General features: G+C 38.4%; 2 protein-coding genes and 1 long non-coding RNA gene across 4 annotated transcripts in view; all 3 read left to right on the plus strand.

Annotated features, from left to right (window-relative positions):
* Positions 1-3108: 3108 nt before the first annotated feature.
* On the plus strand, positions 3109-5692 carry LOC141767924 (granzyme B(G,H)-like). Its single transcript, XM_074635667.1, has 6 exons — positions 3109-3181; positions 3297-3456; positions 3605-3734; positions 4034-4261; positions 4347-4484; positions 4778-5692. Exons 1-6 carry the CDS (start codon positions 3124-3126, stop codon positions 4832-4834), a joined length of 771 nt encoding a protein of 256 aa, XP_074491768.1. The 5' UTR covers positions 3109-3123; the 3' UTR covers positions 4835-5692.
* Positions 5693-12397: 6705 nt separating this feature from the next.
* LOC141767922 (granzyme B(G,H)-like) lies at positions 12398-15091 on the plus strand. Of its 2 annotated transcripts, XM_074635665.1 has the most exons (5): positions 12424-12608; positions 12725-12884; positions 13033-13162; positions 13346-13570; positions 13656-15091. In XM_074635665.1, the coding sequence occupies exons 1-5, from the start codon at positions 12551-12553 to the stop codon at positions 13803-13805; spliced, it is 723 nt and encodes a 240-aa protein (XP_074491766.1). In that variant the 5' UTR covers positions 12424-12550; the 3' UTR covers positions 13806-15091. The 2 variants fall into 2 exon arrangements, 1 of the variants encoding a protein (XP_074491766.1); XR_012593964.1 differs by lacking the exons at positions 13033-13162; positions 13346-13570; positions 13656-15091 and having other exon boundaries at positions 12398-12608; positions 12691-12864.
* Positions 15092-16642: 1551 nt separating this feature from the next.
* Positions 16643-19363, plus strand: part of LOC141767925 (uncharacterized) — a 66616-nt gene continuing 63895 nt past the window's right edge. The window contains exon 1 of the long non-coding RNA XR_012593965.1: positions 16643-17411. This is a non-coding gene — a long non-coding RNA (uncharacterized LOC141767925). The remainder of the gene's footprint in view (positions 17412-19363) is intronic.

Here is a 19363-nt window from a genome sequence, read left to right on the forward strand (position 1 = left end):
ATAACCCTCTCAGAGGCTTGATAATCTGACTTTATTGCAGGGATGAGGTTGAGCCTTAACATAATGTGCATTAATGATGAGGTCAGTTCTTCCAAATCTGTTGTGCAGTAAATTAATTGCAGAATTGCTGTTTGTTAAAGTGAGAGCATCATTGTGAATGGAAGCTTTGTACTTGCTCCAAAAAAAATGTTGTCAATCAATTTCTTAATCATCAACTTTGGTTATTGTGCTGAGATCTGACAGAATCGGCACGCATAGACCATTACGCAGTAGCTATCTAGCTCATGAAATCTGACTAGCTGCAGCCGGTTTCACAATTCTTGATTAATGTGGTTGATATAGAAATTAGCTCATCGATCATTTCACAACATCAATGTTTCCTTTAGGGCTGTGTGGCCTCTGATGGAGCCACAGCATTCAGCACAAAATGCCAATAAAGATCTTCAAGGCTGTGCGTTACCACAGAGACATCGATATAATACTATGGTGGAAGAAGTACTCAGATATTTTATGTAAGTAAAAGTAGCAGTAGTGTAAAACATACTGTGACAAGTAAAAGTCCGGCATTCAAATGTCAATGTTAAGTAAAATAACAAAGAAAAACATAGAAATACACTTAAGTTATAAAAAGTGCAAGTATTTCAAATAATATATATATCACTGGATTATAATTAATAATGAATTAATGTGTTCATCACTTCAAAGTTGCAGCTGGTAAAGGTGGGTCTGTAAGTACTGTAGATACTGCTGGGTAGCTTAACCTATAATAATATATCATCATTTCTTAGTTGATTTATATTTTGTATTAAATCTTAATCTTACAGTAACTAGTAGTAACATCAAATGGAAATATTCAAGTAAAGTAAAAATAGATCACAACAGTACCTAACCCTCTGAGACCGGCGAGATAAGATATAGATTTCATATGAAACTAGAAAAACCTAAGGAATCAGTTGTTACCAACCATGTCATACTAGCTTGTTGGGAAGGAGGCTAAATAACGCTCCAAAGTTGGGATACATTTTGGTGAGGAAAAACTGTCATGGCCATTTTCACAGGTGTTCCTTGACCTCTGACCTCAAGATATGTGAATGAAAATGGGTTCTATGTCTTCCCTTTACAGACATGAACCACTTTATGATAATCACATGCAGTTTGGGGGAAAGACCATGTAGTTTTATTTGCGTGCAGTATAAATATGTTATTTTCGTGTATTCTAAATACATGTATTTGAATATTTCTGCATACTGGGTGTAAATGACTCCTAAATGTGTGTTAAGGTCCGTTTATAAGGTAATTACTTTCTACGAGCTTTTATTTTGAAAGTCGCCCTTTTTACTCTACGTGACTTTTATTTTGACGCCACCTCCTGGCGGAAGAAGGATACTGCTACGGAGACTTACTGAAGGAAGGAGAGCACGCAATTTTCGCTGCTATATTGTTATCATAAACTGATAATTAAGCGCCTAGCCAGTACGGGAACAAGGTAATGTGTGTTTAATATGCTTTATGATTATATGCAGTAACATTATGTGATTTAGGTGGATGCATTTACTGTGTGTGTGTTTAATTGTGGTGTCATTCTGACAGTCTTGGTAACATTACCTTTTCATGGACATCGCTGTAATGCTAGCTTTCTAGCTTTTCATGTGCACATATTAGGCTTAAAGGGACTATTTGTAACTTTCAGAAATGCTTGTTAACAGCGACACCTGTGGCCATTAAGTCAACGAAAGTCAGCGTCGGGCTCGCGCTTGTGCTCGCTCTAAATATACATGAACGAGCATCGGTCAAAACAGTGAGGCGACACACGTCAGCTAAAACCACAATATCACTCTATATTTCAGCTGCTTGGCAGTAATGTTAGCTGACCAGACGAAGGTCTCTCCATGAATCACTGCTGATCCTAGTGTTGGCTTTTCCTTCCTCAGCCTCCCGGGCTGAAGCAGGAAGAGAAACGTTATCGTCTCCCACCGGCACCCGGTAGGAAACGATAACGTTACTCGCTGCGGAGCCCCGTCACTTCATAAGTCACGGGAAAGCTCTGTTGGTCTGGAGGAGCTGCAGCATTTATTTCTGCACAAACGTCCACTGTACATTCACTAGATATTCTCAGAGCTACTAACTCTCCTGCAGTGTGTAGAGAGCGCGCGTGCACGTCTAGAGGTGGAGCGAGAACGAGCGCGGTGTGTGAGTGAAGGCAAGCAGGCAGAGGAGCAGAGACTCCGGTCCTGGAGACCAAAGCTACGGTCTCCCCCGCGTACTATGACCACCGCCAACACTGTTTTGCAAGACGGGCTTCACTAGATACAACCAAGAGGTTTTGGTGCTTCCGTGTAGTTTGTGTTGGAGTCTGATGGTACCTGTCAACTTACTAGGTAGATGACAATAAGGGGGTTTCTGAGCAGTTTACACAACAGAAGTTCTCGCCATCTAATCACTGAAAAATACAATTCTTGCAGAAATCTCCAAATGTCAAAAGTTTTTGATACCAAATCACAGCAAGGCTTTTTCTATGGTGTTCCTCAAGGTCTTGGTGTCTTAATGTGGTATTTTGGAGGGATATTGATCATTTTTATCAATTCTCAAGTGGTAAAAAATTGTTAAATTTAGCACCAAATCTGTGTAACGACCCAAAAATGCTGCAAAAACTTAAGAGACATAATAGAGCATGGGGATAGCCATCACATACTTCTATCATGATATATGAGTATATCACCCTTATACACTTTTACAATTTATTTTAAATAATTCATTAATTAATTCATGTTTATTTCTGATCAAATTCATCTTCAGGTTCCCAGCTTTCAGATAATATACACCACTTATATGTGACATCTACTGTTGACCTGCGATCTCCCCCTAAAGACCCCCTGTAAACCTCTTGCACCACACAGTACTTGACTTCACATTGTCTAAATAATTTAGGCTTGTACTATGAAAATCTAACACTTGTCCTGCTCTGGAGGTGATAGAGACGACGAGGTTTAAAGCCACATCATTTGCATATGCAAATTACACAAACACTTCCTTCTCTCCCTGATACAGGAAGTATTTAAAGACTGAACTGTCAGTGATGTGAGCCACTACTTTACAGCAGCTCAGCTGGACTCTGATCTCACCATGTCTCTCCACTGTGAGCTGCTAATACTGATACTTGTGCTGAATCTTCATGGTCAAGGTAAGTTTAGTTTTTATTTCATTATACACTGATATAACTCTATTATAGTATGCTGTTTAAAGCTGTTGGTTTCTTTGGTCAGTTTTAGTTCTGGTTACACATGCACTTTTTTCAGTTCATACAGGGGAAATCTTTGGAGGTCGGGAGGCTGTGGCACATAGCCGGCCTTACATGGTGCTTTTGGAGAAGCGCATGCAGGATGGTAAAACAAGCCACTGCGGTGGCTTCCTTCTGAACGAGGATTTTGTGATGACTGCAGCCCACTGCAGAGCCAAGTCAGTTTAACACACTTTATCTTTTATCTGACAAATTTGCTTCATGAATTGTGACATATATTCAAGTCTTTTAATATTTTTATTTCAAGAATACAATGCTCTCTGATGGGGAAAAAAAGATAACTTTTCTGCACTTTTGTCATTTCAGTTACACGGCCTTACTGGGAGTTCACGATGCCACTAACAGAATTGACATACAGACTATACCTGTGGAAGTAAAATATCCACATGAAGATTACAATGTAACTGATCATAAACGTGACATAATGCTTCTCAAGGTAAAAGAAAAAAATATTGTCCTTAATAATAATAATAATGATAATAATTAATTCAACTTATATAGCGCTTTTAAAGAACTCAAAGGCGATTGAATTTTAAATCAAGCGTCTTTGAGACGGAAAGACGAAAAGGAATTTAAAATCCTTGAACTTAACTGCAGAGATTTCCAATTTGTTTCTTATTATGTTATTAGCAAATGCTCTGTTTAATATATTAACCAAGATGAGCATTAAAATACTTCACAGATTGATATTTATAATTTTTTAAATGTATTTTTTTTCTCTCTCTATTCCTCAAGTTGAGCTCCAAGGCGAAATTCAGCAAAAATGTGCAACCCATTACTCTCGCAGACCAAGGTGATGGCTCTCTGCCGACAAACTGTGCAGTCTCCGGCTGGGGAAGTTCAGTCCAGAACTCAACATATATGACTAAGGAACTCATGGAAGTCAACGTAACATTAGTTGACAGTGAGCGGTGTGCTCAGGACAACGTGTACTGCTCTGAGGTAGAGACTGGGCCGGGTAAGGTATGTATATTTGTACCATAACTTGGACAAACAATTAATAGACTGTTGTTGAAGCAATCACTGCATACTGTGTGTGTACTTCCAGGGAGACTCTGGTGGTCCACTGGTCTGTGGAGATGGAAAGGCGTACGGGGTGGTGTCCATACTCTATCAAGACCCAGATGCCCCGAAAAGATATCATTATACTAAGATTCCTGACTACAGAAGCTGGATCGATTCGATTATGAAGCCTTAGAGAAAGCCCTGGTACATGAAGCCTGACAATTGATTGATCAACACACAGCATTTGAATTGATTGTTTGTATAACATTAGAGAGCTGATAATTGAGATGCTGATAAGCTTTCACAACTTATTCTATAGCAATGAGACTGTCAGACCAAAGTCTGGACTTGCTTGCTTTGCATAGATTTATTGAAAATATGCTTCACTTTGATGTTTTCAAATGATACAAAGGAGCTTTTTGTTTGACAATTTGAGACTGAAACTATATGAATGTGATTTGATTCATTTAAGTCAGTGGGGTACGGTGTCCCCCAAGGGTCTGTAACACTGTCAGGGGGTCCGCGAAATAATTTGCTATAAATGATAAAATTGTGCTCTATCTTTAAAAAGTGCATATCTACAGATGGGGACCCCACGACCAAAACAAGCATATTTTGTCCATTACTCCCACCTTCATTAGCTTTGGGCCAATAGAAACTTGTGACACGCAGCAATAAGTTCATTATTTCTAAGTTAAAGCAGTAAATTTAAATATCTGGATTTACTAGGATTATGTCTTGCTACTGTTTATTTTCTGAAAGCTTGAAATAAATGGTATTAACATATAATAACATTACAAATTGTCCCACTGTGGGACAAATAATGAATTATCTCATCTTATCTTAACATGATTCAAATTGGAAAGTGTTTCTGTTTATCAGCTCCTATGGCATCTAAGAGTACAAATGGTAGTAGGTATATACTTAATCTGTGTTACGATTAAGAAGGGTTCCTTGGAAAATGTTCTCCTCTGTAAGGGGTCCCTGGACCCCAAAAGTTTGAGAAACCCTGATTTAAGTGACATGTTTTGGCTTCTTATGGAACAGCTGGGTTTGTTTTTTGCTGCCGAGGGCTACAAACTTGATAACTTCATTTTTTGTGAATAAACTTTAGATTATTGTAAGCAAATTTAAACCAAGCACTAGTCTTTAAGGCTAGGCTAGTATGAGCTAGTATCATGGCACACAAATTAAGTACAGCTTAAAATCTGAAAATAAGTGTAGACTCAGTGCTGTTTAATAGATGTAAAAACTACTGATATTAACTACTGTATGTCATCCTGCTCTTATGTACGACATTATATACGTTAAATACATTACTGCTTTGTGCATCTTCTTTCTGGTCAAATAAGAACAGTTTGTATTGTACTATCTTTTTAAACTGTTGCTCCGTCACCAACTCTGTACGCTTCTCTGTTTGAATGTGAATTAAATCAACAAAAAGACAACACTGCCTCTTTGTGGACATCTGCTGTCACTTTCCAGTCATACAATCACATTGTGTTTCCAATTTTGAGATTGTTTGGGCATTAAATCAGGCCGTCTTGCTTTATTACCACTCCACATTTAGCTAAAGCATGATTAAACAAGACAAATCTAAAATAACAAATCATGTCGTACTGACAGAATAAGCCTGCTGTTGGTCATTAGTGATGTTCGTCATCCGTACATTAAAATAACACTCAAAAGAAAGAAATAATTCAACACAAAGTGGTGCAGATCAGACGGGACTGGTGTCTGTTGCCATGCTGATGCTGTCTCATATGGAGGAGAGTCTGAAATAAAATAGATTACTAAAACTACATAGTAACATGGGAGCTTTCTCAACTCCAACTGTTTCTGGATCTTAAATCGTGGGCTGTGTCTTACTCTTCTCACAACTAGGAACATTTGTCTCCCTCAACAAGTTAACATGACACTGTCTTTCCCTTACAGAACCTTGAGATATGTTTGGGTCCTACACATATAAAACACCTGCCAAGCTTTATCATTTTTTACGCTTTAATAAAAGTACAGACATCTAACCAGAAAATGACTTTAGTAGAAGTAAAGTCACCTATTAGAATATTGAGTGAAAATCTTAAATTATCTATTTTCTGTACTTGAGCATCAAAAGTAATTTTCTGATATTAAATATACTTAAGTATTGAAAGTAAAAGTAAATGCTGTTAATAAAAAAGCAGGCAAGTACGATTTTTTTTTAGATTAAGTTATTCCTCTTAACACGTGCACCATTTAAAAATGAAGATACTTCAAAGTATCGGAGTAAAAGTACACATTTTATTGAGGAAATGTAGTAGAGGGAAAGTTGAAAGAAATATAAAAACTATAGTACAGATACTCCCAAAAAGTAATGTACAGTAGATTTCCTTAAGTGTCTGTACTACATGTAGTGACTCCAGGCTGCTGATCTGAATTACACATTCATCATATAACCGTCTCAGAGGCTTGATAATCTGACTTTATTGCAGGGATGAGGTTGAGCCTTAACATAATGTGTATTAATGATGAGGTCAGTTCTTTCAAATCTGTTGTGCAGTAAATTAATTGCAGAATTGCTGTTTGTTAAAGTGAGAGCATCATTGTGAATGGAAGCTTTGTACATGCGCCAAAAAAGATGTTATCAATAAATTTCTTAATCATCAGCTTTCGTAAGAGGGGTTATTATGCTGAGATCTGACAGAATCGGCACGTATAGACCGTTACGCAGTAGCTATCTAGCTCATGAAATCTGACTAGCTGCAGCCGGTTTCACAATTCTCGATTAGTGTGGTTGATATAGAAATTAGCTCAGCGATCATTTCACAACATCAATGTTTCCTTTGGGGCTTTGTGGCCTCTGATGGAGCCACAGCATTCAGCACAAAATGCCAATAAAGATCTTTCTGGCTGTGCGTTACCACAGAAACATCAATATAATACTATGGTGGAAGAAGTACTCAGATATTTTATGTAAGTAAAAGTAGCAGTACAGTTTAAAAAATACTGTGAAAAGTAAAAGTCTGGCATTCAAATGTCAATGTTAAGTAAAATAACAAAGAAAAACATAGAAATACACTTAAGTTATAAAAGGTGCAAGTATTTCAAATAATATATATATCACTGGATTATAATTAATAATGCATTCATGTGTTCATCACTTCAAAGTTGCAGCTGGTAAAGGTGGGTCTGTAAGTACTGTAGATACTGCTGGGTAGCTTAACCTATAATAATATATCATCATTTATTAGTTGATTTATATTTTGTATTAAATCTTAACCTTACAGTAACTAGTAACTAAAGATGTCAAAATAGTCGAGGAAAAGTACAATATTTGACCTCTGACCTCAAGATATGTGAATGAAAATGGGTTCTATTGGTACCCAAAAGTCTCCCCTTTACAGACATGCACACTTTATGATAATCACATGCAGTTTGAGGCAAAAACCATGCTGTTTTTTTGCATGCAGTATAAATGTGTTATTTTCATGTATTCTAAATACATGTATTTGAATGTTTCTGCATAATGGGGTCCTTGAACAGTCTTGGAATTACATAAATTGGGTATCACTGTAAATATATATAAATAATATATATAAAATGACTTCTTGTGAACTCTAGGATAATCACAGCCTCATGAAACTTTACAACCACAAACTAGAGACCTAGGACATTCAGAGGATGGATGGCCTTACTAGGTAGATTGACAATAAGGAGGTTTCTGAGCAGTTTACGCAACAGAAGTGCTCGCCATCTAATCACTGAAAAATGCAATTCTTGCAGAAATCTCCAAATGTCAAAAGTTTTTGATACCAAATCACAGCATGGCTTTTTCTATGGTGTTCCTCAAGGTCTTGGTGTCTTAATGTGGTATTTTGGAGGGATTATTGATCATTTTTATCAATTCTCAAGTGGTAAAAAATTGTTAAATTTAACATCAAATCTGTTTTACAACCCAAAAATTGCTGCAACAACTTATGAGACATAATAGAGCATGGGGATGGCCATCACATACTTCTATCATAATATATAATATGAGTATATCACCCTTATACACTTTTACAATTTATTTAGAATAATTAATTAATTCATATTTATTTCTGATGAAATTAATCTTCAGGTTCCCAGCTTTCAGATGATGTACACCACTTCTATGTGACATCTACTGCTGACCTGCTATATCCCCCTGAAGACCCCCTGTAAACCTCATGCACCATAGTGTGGTGGGGAATGCTCTCCTTGTGCAAGTGAATGCAGTATCATGTGTAGTGTTGGTGAAAGCAGCCCAATGCCTGACTCCTCCCCCAACCAATTCCCTTATTAGGGCCAGTTTATATAAGGCACCTGTTGGCTTATGCTCCATCTCTTGACCCTTGTCCTCTGTCCTGGCTGGTAGTGTTGGGTGTTACAGGTATGTAGTTAAAATGATCAGTTAACATGCACAAGTTAGCCTATCTACACTGCATACTTCTAGCCTTGATCTCTTCTGTGTTGGTTGAGTCCATTGTGTGTTGGAACCCCATTGCTGTCCTGCCTACCTTCTTCTGAGTGATCCCATGTGTTAATGCCCCGTACCAGAGGTGGTGAGGAGAACCTCAAAAATGTATACTTTTAGCATGCAGCATGGTGAGCCCTGCATGATGTTAGTCCCTTTGTGGGGTCACCTGCTGCTGTTTTGCTCCTTGTTGTTTGCTTGAGTTATTATTCCTCTACCTGCATTGTCAAACTGCCTGGATTGTAATGTTGTTTACTTCTTTGTGTATTTGTTCCCTTTCTTTCAGTAAAGCAAAGTGCCATATTGTTGGGAGGCCAGGCACCCGTGGTGAGGTCCCTACACCTTATGCATGATGCAAGTAAAAGCTTATGGGGGGATATGAATGTAGATTGCACAATTTTTGCTGTGAGGATTGTTGTTGCGCCTGAGGTGAGTAAGCAGTAGCACTCAGTGGTCATATCTAGATGGTAACCTGCAAATTGCGAAATGTTGTTGAGACTCGCTGCCCGACGGCCTAGCCTTAACCGCTGGAGGTCCGTGCCTAACCTTAACCGTCTGAGGTCGGTGCCTAGCCTTAACCGTCGGAGGTCGGTGCCTAGCCTTAACCGTCGGAGGTCGGTGCCTAGCCTTAACCGTCGGAGGTCGGTGCCTAGCCTTAACCGTCGGAGGTCGGTGCCTAGCCTTAACCGTCGGAGGTCGGTGCCTAGCCTTAACCGTCGGAGGTCCGTGCCTAGCCTTAACCGTCGGTGCCTAGCCTTAACCGTCGGAGGTCGGTGCCTAACCTTAACCGTCTGAGGTCAGTGCCTAGCCTTAACCGCTGGAGGTCCGTGCCTAGCCTTAACCGTCGGTGCCTAGCTTTAACCGTCGGAGGTCGGTGCCTAGCCTTAGCCGTCGGTGCCTAGCCTTAACCGTCGTTGCCTAGCCTTAACCGTTGGAGGTCGGTGCCTAACCTTAATCTCGCAACTTGTGGGTTACCTTCTAGACACGACCCTCCTCAGTGTAGTCTTCCTCTCCACCAGTGGCCTCAGCTCAGTCTCCCCAGTTTTGCTTAGTTTATGTTGGAATGGCTAGTTTTAGATGCTTAAGGGTTGTCTTACAGTTTTAGATTAAGTATTGGGGCCTTCTTAGCTAAAATTGTAATAATGCACTGCTTTTACTCCCTTTATTGGTTTCAGTAATTTTCATTTGGCTATTAATATAATTTCCTCCCCAGCAGCTCCAGTCCCTGCCTATTTGATCATTTCAATAAAACATTTGGTCCATTCATGAAAACATGTCTCTGTCTTGTGTCAGTAACACGTCTGTGTGCCTTTTCAGTTATCAAAACAACATTAAAGGTTTTTGAGGCGGTGTTTCTTGGGGTTCAGTTCCCCAGTTTTTCTCCTTTTATTGACCTCGCCACATGGGAACAAGTTCATCCACATAGTGAAGTTTTACCACTTGTAGATGTTCTGATTAATACGGTGTTTTAGTTGTGTTCTCATGGTAGTTTATAGGAAGGACCAACCATCAGCTTAATCATTCTCAGCTCACATGGCTTCCTGTTATTTTCCTCCGTGAACCACAAACAATCTCACAGCATCTTAGTAGCTTTATGATAATGACTTCTGCTGAAATTCGTTCTTGGTGTCAGCCATGTAGAGTTCCAAGCAGTCTAAACTTTATCAAAATGCTCATTAGGTTCAGGTTGGGTCCTGTTAGTCATTGAGAGAGAGCCTGCAAACTGTTAAGAAGTTTGAAGCAGCACAGTGCTTTCATTGTCAAGTCTGTGTGGGGGATAACTCCAACTGTTTCTGGATCTTAAATAGTGGGCTGTGTCTCTCTTCTCACAACTAGGAACATTTGTCTCCCTCAACAAGTTAACATGACACTGTCTTTCCCTTACAGAACCTTGAGATATATTTGGGTCCTACACATATAAAACACCTGCCAAGCTTTATCATGTTTTACTTGCTAGCGGTGGTGGATGAAGTGTGAAAGCCACACTTTAGTAAAAGTACAGACAGTACTATAGTAAAGTCACCGATTAGAATATTGAGTGAAAATTTTAAAGTATCTATTTTCTGTACTTGAGTATCAAAAGTATTTTTCTGATATTAAATATACTTAAGTATTGAAAGTAAAGGTAAATGCTATAAATAAAAAAGCAGGCAAGTAAGATTTTTTTAGATTAAGTTATTCCTCTTAACACGTTCACCACCTAAAAACAGATGTGTAAAAGTAAACATTTTTGAAAATGTAGAGTGAAAGTTGACAGAAATATAAAAACTATATTCCCAAAAAATAGTGTTACAAGGTATTATTACTTTGCTACATTACACCACTGCTTGCTAGCATCAACCTCGTTGTGGGGAAATCCCTTAGGTTTGTGTTCAGTACTCTCACAAAATAACCAGTTTTGTGTCCTGGCCAGCTGTGCATGATGTGGCTGCAGATGAATAGTTTGGCTTCTTTAATCTGCCATTTTCACAGATGTCCCTTGACCTCTGACCTCAAGATATGTGAATGAAAATGGGTTCTGTGGGTACCCACGAGTCTCCCCTTTACAGACATGCCCACTTTATGATAATCACATGCAGTTTTTTGCATGCAGTATAAATGGGTTATTTCTGCCTATTCTAAAATGGTGTATTTGAATATTTCTGCATAATGGGGTCCCTAAACACTCTTGAATTGCGTATCACTGTAAAGCTGAGACTCTTGTGGATCCAATGAACAATTGTATTGATGTGTGATGTTAGTCCCCATAGTAGCCATTTCATTGTAGTGAGATCATTTTTTTTTTTAATTTGACCTCACTGTATAAAATGAGGATTATCTAGGATAATCACAGCTTCATGAAACGTTACACCCACAAACTAGAGACCTAGAGCATTCAGAGGATGGATGGCTCCCTAGATAGATTGACAATAGGGGGGTTTCTGGTTTCTGAACAGTTTCCCAAACAGAAGTGCTCACAATCTAATCGCAGAAAAATGCAATTCTTGCAGAAATCTCCAAATGTCAAAAGTATGAAACCAAATCAAAGCATGACTTTTTCTATGATGTTCTTCAAGGTCTTGGTGTCTTAGTGTGGTATTTTAGAGGGATTATTGATCATTTTTATCCACTCAAGTGGGAAAAAAAGAGGTTAAATTTAGCACCAAATCTGTGTAACAAATGGTATCAACCCCAAAATTGTTGCAACAACTTGAGACATAATAGAGCATGGTGATGGCCATCACATACTTCTATCATAACATATGAGTATATCGCCCTTATACACTTTTACAATTTATTTTAAATAATTAATTAATTCATGTTTATTTCTGATCAAATTCATCTTTAGGTTCCCATCTTTCAGATAATATACACCACTTCGATGTGACATCTACTGCTGACCTGCTATCTCCCCCTAAAGACCCCCTGTGACCCCCTAAAAAACAGAAAAACAGGTCTATTGTGGGTCTCAGAAGTTAAAGTACAGTACTTGAGTAAATGCACTTAGTTACTTTCCATTACTGATATAACATATGGTGTATGTAAACCTCATGCACCATACAGTATCTACTTGACTTCACATTGTCTAAATAATTTAGGCTTGTACTATGAAAATCTAACACTTGTCCTGCTCTGGAGGTGATAGAGACGATGAGGTTTAAAGCCACATCATTTGCATATGCAAGCTGCACAAACACTTCCTTCCCTACCTGATACAGGAAGTATTTAAAGACTGAACTGTCAGTGATGTGAGCCACTACTTTACAGCAGCTCAGCTGGACTCTGATCTCACCATGTCTCTCCACTGTGAGCTGCTAATACTGATACTTGTGCTGACTCTTCATGGTCAAGGTAAGTTTAGTTTTTATTTCATTATACACTGATATAACTCTATTATAGTATGCTGTTTAAAGCTGTTGGTTTCTTTGGTAAGTTTTAGTTCTGGTCACACATGCACTTTTTTTCAGTTCATACAGGGGAAATCTTTGGAGGTCAGCAGGCCGAGCCACATAGCCGGCCTTACATGGTGCTTTTGGAGGCGCGCACAGAGGATGGTAAATTGACACACTGCGGTGGCTTCCTTCTGAACGAGGATTTTGTGATGACTGCAGCCCACTGCAGAGCCAAGTCAGTTTAACACACTTTATCTTTTATCTGACAAATATGCTTCATGAATTGTGACATATATTCAAGTCTTTTAATATTTTTATTTCAAGAACACAATGCTCTCTGATGGGGAAAAAAAGATAACTTTTCTGCACTTTTGTCATTTTAGTTACACGGCCTTACTGGGAGTTCACAATGTCCATAACAGAGCTGAAATACAGAATATATCTGTGGAAAAAAAATATCCACATGAAGACTTCAATGAAGTTGATTATGAAGGTGACATAATGCTTCTCAAGGTAAAAGAAAAAAATATTATATTTAAAATCTTTGAACTTAACTGCAGAGATTTCCAATTTGTTTCTTATGTTATTAGCAAATGCTCTGTTTAATATATTAACCAAGATGAGCATTAAAATACTTCACAGATTGATATTTGTATATTTTTTTTAATATATTTTTTTCTCTCTCTATTCCTCAAGTTGAGCTCCAACGCAAAATTCACCAAAGATGTGAAACCCATTGCTCTCGCAGACCAAGGTGATGGCTCTCTGCCGACAAACTGTACAGTCTCCGGCTGGGGAAGATCAGACCAGAACTCAATATATATGACTACGGTACTCATGGAAGTCAACGTAACATTAGTTGACAGTAAGGAGTGTGCTCAGCACGTGTACTGCTCTGAGGGAGAGACTGGACCGCGTAAGGTATGTATATTTGTACTATAACATGGACAAACAATTAATAGACTGTTGTTGAAGCAATCACTGCATACTGTGTGTGTACTTCCAGGGAGACTCTGGTGGTCCACTGGTCTGTGGAGATGGAAAGGCGTACGGATTGGTGTGCGCACTCAATCCAGACCCAGATGCCCCGATAAGATATAGTTATACTAAGATTCCTGACTACAGAAGCTGGATCGATTCGATTATGAAGCCTTAGAGAAAGCCCTGGTACATGAAGCCTGACAATTGATTGATCAACACACAGCATTTGAATTGATTGTTTGTATAACATTAGAGAGCTGATAATTGAGATGCTGATAAGCTTTCACAACTTATTCTATAGCAATGAGACTGTCAGACCAAAGTCTGGACTTGCTTGCTTTGCATAGATTTATTGAAAATATGCTTCACTTTGATGTTTTCAAATGATACAAAGGAGCTTTTTATTTGACAAGTTGAGACTGAAAATATATGCATGTGATTTGATTCATTTAAGTCACAGATTCTCAAAGTAGGGTCTGGGGACGGTCCGTGGCACTCTGTCAGGGGGTCTGGGAAATAATTTGCTATAAAAATATATATAAAATATAATATAAAATTGTACTGTATCATTATAAAGTCCATATCTACAGATGGGGACCATTTGCGTCAATAAAACAAGCATATTTTGTCCATTACTCCCACCTACATTAGCTTTGGGCGAATAGAAACGCTGATATGATTGTGACACGCAGCAATAAGTTCCTTATTTTTAAGTTGAAGCAGTAAATTTAAATATCTGGATTTATTAGGACTATGTCTTGCTACTGTTTATTTTCTGAAAGCTTGAAATAAATGTCATTAATATTCAATAACATTGAAAATTTCCCTGCTGTGGGACAAATAATGAATGATCTCATCTTAACATGATTCAAATTGGAAAGTGTTTCTGTTTATCAGCTCCTATGGCATCTAAGAGTACAAATCGTAGTAAGCATTATGCTTAATCACTGTTACGATTAAGAAGGGTTCCTTGGAAAATGTTCTCCTCTGTAAGGGTTCCCTGGACCCCAAAAGTTTGAGTAACCCTGATTTAAGTGACATTTTTGGGCTTTTAATGGCACAGCTGGGTTTTTTTCTGCGGCTACAAACTTGATAATTAAATTTTTTGTGAATAAACTTTAGATTATTATAAGAAAATTTAAACTCAGCATAAGTCCTTAAGGCTAGGCTAGTATGAGCTAGTATCATGGCACACAAATTAAGTACAGTTTAAAATCTGAAAATAAGTGTAGACTCAGTGCTGTTTAATAGATGTAAAAACTACTGATATTAACTGCTGCATGTCATCCTGCTCTTATGTACGACATTATTTACATTAAGTACATTACTGCTTTGTGCATCTTCTTTCTGAATTGGTCAAATAAGAACAGTTTGTATTGTACCATCTTTTTAAACTGTTGCTCTGTCACCAACTCTGTACGCTTCTCTGTTTGAGTGTGAATTAAATCAACAAAAAGACAACACTGCCTCCTTGTGGACATCTGCTGTCACTTTCCAGTCATACAATCACATTGTGTTTAAAAGTTTGAGATTGTTTGGGCATGAAATCAGGCCATCTTGCTTTATTACCACTCCACATTTAGCTAAAGCATGATTAAACAAGACAAATCTAAAATAACAAATCATGTCGTACTGACAGAATAAGCCTGCTGTTGGTCATTAGTGATGTTCGTCATCCGTACATTAAAATTACACTCAAAAGAAAGAAATAATTCAACACAGAGTGGTGCAGATCAGACGGGACTGGTGGCTGTTGCCATGCTGATGCTGTCTCATATGGAGGAGAGTCTGAAATAAAATAGATTACTAAAACTACATAGTAACATGGGAGCTTTCACAGAGGGACCCTTCTACTTAACACTTCTGTAGGCTGTCCTCCTATTATACTTGTGAATCAGATATATTATGTTCACTGTTAAAGGGACTGTTTGTAACTTCTTACACGTATAAATCAATCAGGGTCGGTTTCCCATTCGCGCTCGCCTGTTGCTACGCTGTTCAGACTCAGACTCCAACACAAACTACGGATGCACCAAAACCGCAAAGTTATATCTAGTGAAGCCCGTCTTGCAAAACAGTGTTGGTCGCGGTCGGAGGACGCGGGGGAGACCGTAGCTTTGGTGTCCAGGGCCGGAGTCTCTGTTCTGTACTCTGCTCCTCTGCTCCTCAGCCTGCCTGCCTTCACTCGCTCCACCTCTACACATGCATGCGCGCACACTACACACTGCAGAACAGTTAGTTTAGCTCTGAGAATATCTAGTGAATGTACAGTGGACTTTTGTGCAGAAATAAATGCTGCAGCTCCTCCAGACCAACAGAGGTTTCCAGTGTCTTGTGAAGTGACGAGGCTCCGCAACGAGTAACGTTATCGTCTCCGGCCGGGTGCTGGTGTCTCCCCTGTCTCCCTTCGGGAGGCTGAAGCAGGAAAAGCCAGCACTAGGATCAGCATTGATTGATGGAGAGACCTTCCTCGCAGCTGAAATATAGAGTGATATTGTGGTTTTAGCTGACGGGTTTCGCCTCACCGTTTTGACGGATGCTCGCTCACATTCAGGTAGCGTGTGCACATGGGCGAGTGCGAGCAACAGGACGCTGACTTTTGTTGACTTAACGGCCACAGGTGTCGCTGTTACAACCAATTTCTGATTCTTACAAACAGTCCCTTTAAGTTTAGACCTGTTATAACAGACACCATCTCTTCAGTAAATATAGGTTAATTTTATGTTGATGAGGCTGCTTTACTCTATTGTAAGTGTGTTTGTGGACCCTAGGAAGAATAGCTGCTGCAATGCTGTAGCTAATGGGGATCTTACTAAACTAAACTAAACTTTACTCTTACTGCACATATTATTTACACTATTATGGTGACTACTGGTGTGTCCAAAGACGGGCAGAGTGAATCAATGATGTGCAGTCAGGGTAGGCAGTGCATCACCAAAGCTAAAATGAAATGTTTAGATTATATAATAGTTTTTTTTGTTGGTAAAATAAGATATTCCTTTATTAGTCCCGCAGTGAGGATATTTGCAGTGTATAGCAGCAAAGGGGATAGTGCAAAAAACAAGATGCATCAGCTAACACAGTAAAAAAGAGTTAAACAAAGTGTAACAAAATATGAACCATTTAAATAGAAGGAAGTATAAAAATAAGAGCAGTATATACAGTATTGACAATAAACAGACTATTAACAAAATTGCACAAGTGGAAAATGATATTGCACAGTGAGAATTACACCTGAGTAGTACTGATAGACAGTTGGTGTACAGTAAAGTGCAGTTCTTGTCAGTTTTTTGGTGTGTATGAAGTCTACAGCTGCAGGAAGGATCATTTTATAATTAATCATTTCATGAATTGTATAGATAAATTAATTTTTTTAATTTTCATCATTCATAATTTGTCTCAGGATTACACATATTCCAGTAAAACTATTCAAAATAGTATATAAAAAAATACTGTTCCTGAATGCAAGAAGTTGCTCTGTGCCTCTAGGTCTCATATGTCAACTCTCGCGAGATCGTAAATGTTAGGATTGTTCGTCGGGCTGCAAATCTCGCGAGAGTTGTTGCAAGTTTTCTTAATTGTTGTGTTACCATCTTGACCACACGACCAAAGATCAATGCTGTTTTATGAAGAAAAAAGAGCTGTGGTCGTTAATGGTAAACCAACACTGTTACTAGCCACCAGACTAGCAAGATATTTTGTTTTCAGTGGCTACTCTTCTCCTCCAGCAGTGACAGCATGTGGACTAAAGGGGGAATACCATGAAGGTAAACCTGCAAAGGTAAAGAGAAACAGGGAACTATTAAAAAGCCTCATCAGTGCCACCTGTTACCTTGCCAAGCAAGAGCTTCAGTAGCCTTTAGGGGAAACAATGAGAGCTCTGCAGATCATGGAAATTATGTTGAACTGTCGCATGTGTTAGCAGAAAAAGATGACAAGTTAGTCAGGCATTTTTGACAACATCACTGTACAAATGAAAGCCAGGTTTGACCAGCTTGGCTTAGTTGACTGCAAGGAATTCACCGAGATGTCAACTAAATGTGATGATAACACATTGTAGAGCAGATATGCAAACATCTATGATCTGATTAGATTAAAGGTCCAATATTATGCTAATTTTCAAGTTCATACTTGTATTTTGTGTTTCTGCTAGAACATGTTTACATGCTTTAATATTTCAAAAAAACTGTATTTTCCTCATACTGTCTGCTTGACTATACCTGCATTTACCCTCTGTCTGAAATGCTCCGTTTTAGCTCATTTCAACGGAATTGCAACAGGAATTGTAACAGAATTGCGTTGCCTGGCAACAGTTTGGGTTCATGTTTACTTCCTGTCAGCTGATGTCATTAACATACACTGCAACCAGGAAGAAACTGGGACACATTTAGAATGTTTACGTTTAAAACCATATAATGGTCCAAATAATGTATATTTGTGACATCACAAATGGACAGAAATCCTAACGGTTTGTTTCAAAACGCACAATTTCTGAATACGGACTGTGTGTATTTCTCTGTATATTGAGCGTTTTGATAGTTTACCAGTATTTATAAAGCACTTAAACCTGCTTTATAATATAAAAGACATGAAAATCTCACTTTTTACAATATGGGACCTTTAAAGGTCCCATATCATGCTCATTTTCAGGTTCATACTTGTATTTTGTGTTTCTGCTAGAACATGTTTACATGCTGTAATGTTAAAAAAAACTTTATTTTCCTCATACTGTGCTTGAATATACCTGTATTTACCCTCGGTCTGAAACGCTCCGTTTTAGTGCATTTCAACGGATTTGCAACAGAATTGCGTGCCTTAACATACACTGCAACCAAGGCCTATAGAAAGGAGGCTGTGTCACGCATCATATCTTTTGGGGTAAAACACATGCGCAGTAAAATCTGGTCTGCACTCGCCGAAATTGAGCCAATCGCAACGCACGACCGCAGCTTCAGTTACACTGCGCATTTGTCATACCCCATACACCAAGACCGATGTCCGCACGTGACCCAGCCTCCTTTCCATAGGCCTTGACTGCTAACAGGAATAAACTGGGACATATTTAGAATATTTACGTTTAAAACCGTGTAATGGTCTAAATATTGTATATTTGTGACATCACAAGTGGACAGAAATCCTAATGGCTTGTTTCAAACGAATAATTTCTGAATACCGGCTGTGTATATTTCTCTGTATATTGTGCGTTTCAATACTTATAAACATATAAACCTGATTTATAATATAAAAGACAACTAAATAAATAAATACATGGCTATACAAATATAGGGCCATACCGAATAGTTCGAAGCTTAATTCATAACGTTGATATTTGAATAATTATTTCCAAAATATATGTTTTTATCTAAAGAAATATTCTTCTTCAATCCATATTTGTTGGCATTAAGCCTCTCAAAAACAATATTTCTTTGCAGTGAAAAGCTATTTACTCTCTGACTTGCTGCACACAAAGGGGTGGTCCCATTTGTTTAGGGTGATGACATCATAAAATATGGTGACAAAACATTCAAAGCTTCATTCTAAAACATCAATAGAAGCTTCGAATGTAAAAGAAAATGACATTTGGTACAGCCCTAAAAAGGCCTAATTTATTTATTTATTTTAATATTTTTTAACCCTTTTATTGGCTTTGAGTATGTTGTCTGATGTTAAGCTACTGGTGCGCTGACACCAAGATTTCTCTCTCCTTTTTCTTGATCCTGGTGCGCCGTCGCC

The sequence above is a fragment of the Sebastes fasciatus genome, chromosome 5, assembly GCF_043250625.1.
Source record: "Sebastes fasciatus isolate fSebFas1 chromosome 5, fSebFas1.pri, whole genome shotgun sequence".
NCBI lineage: Eukaryota > Metazoa > Chordata > Actinopteri > Perciformes > Sebastidae > Sebastes > Sebastes fasciatus.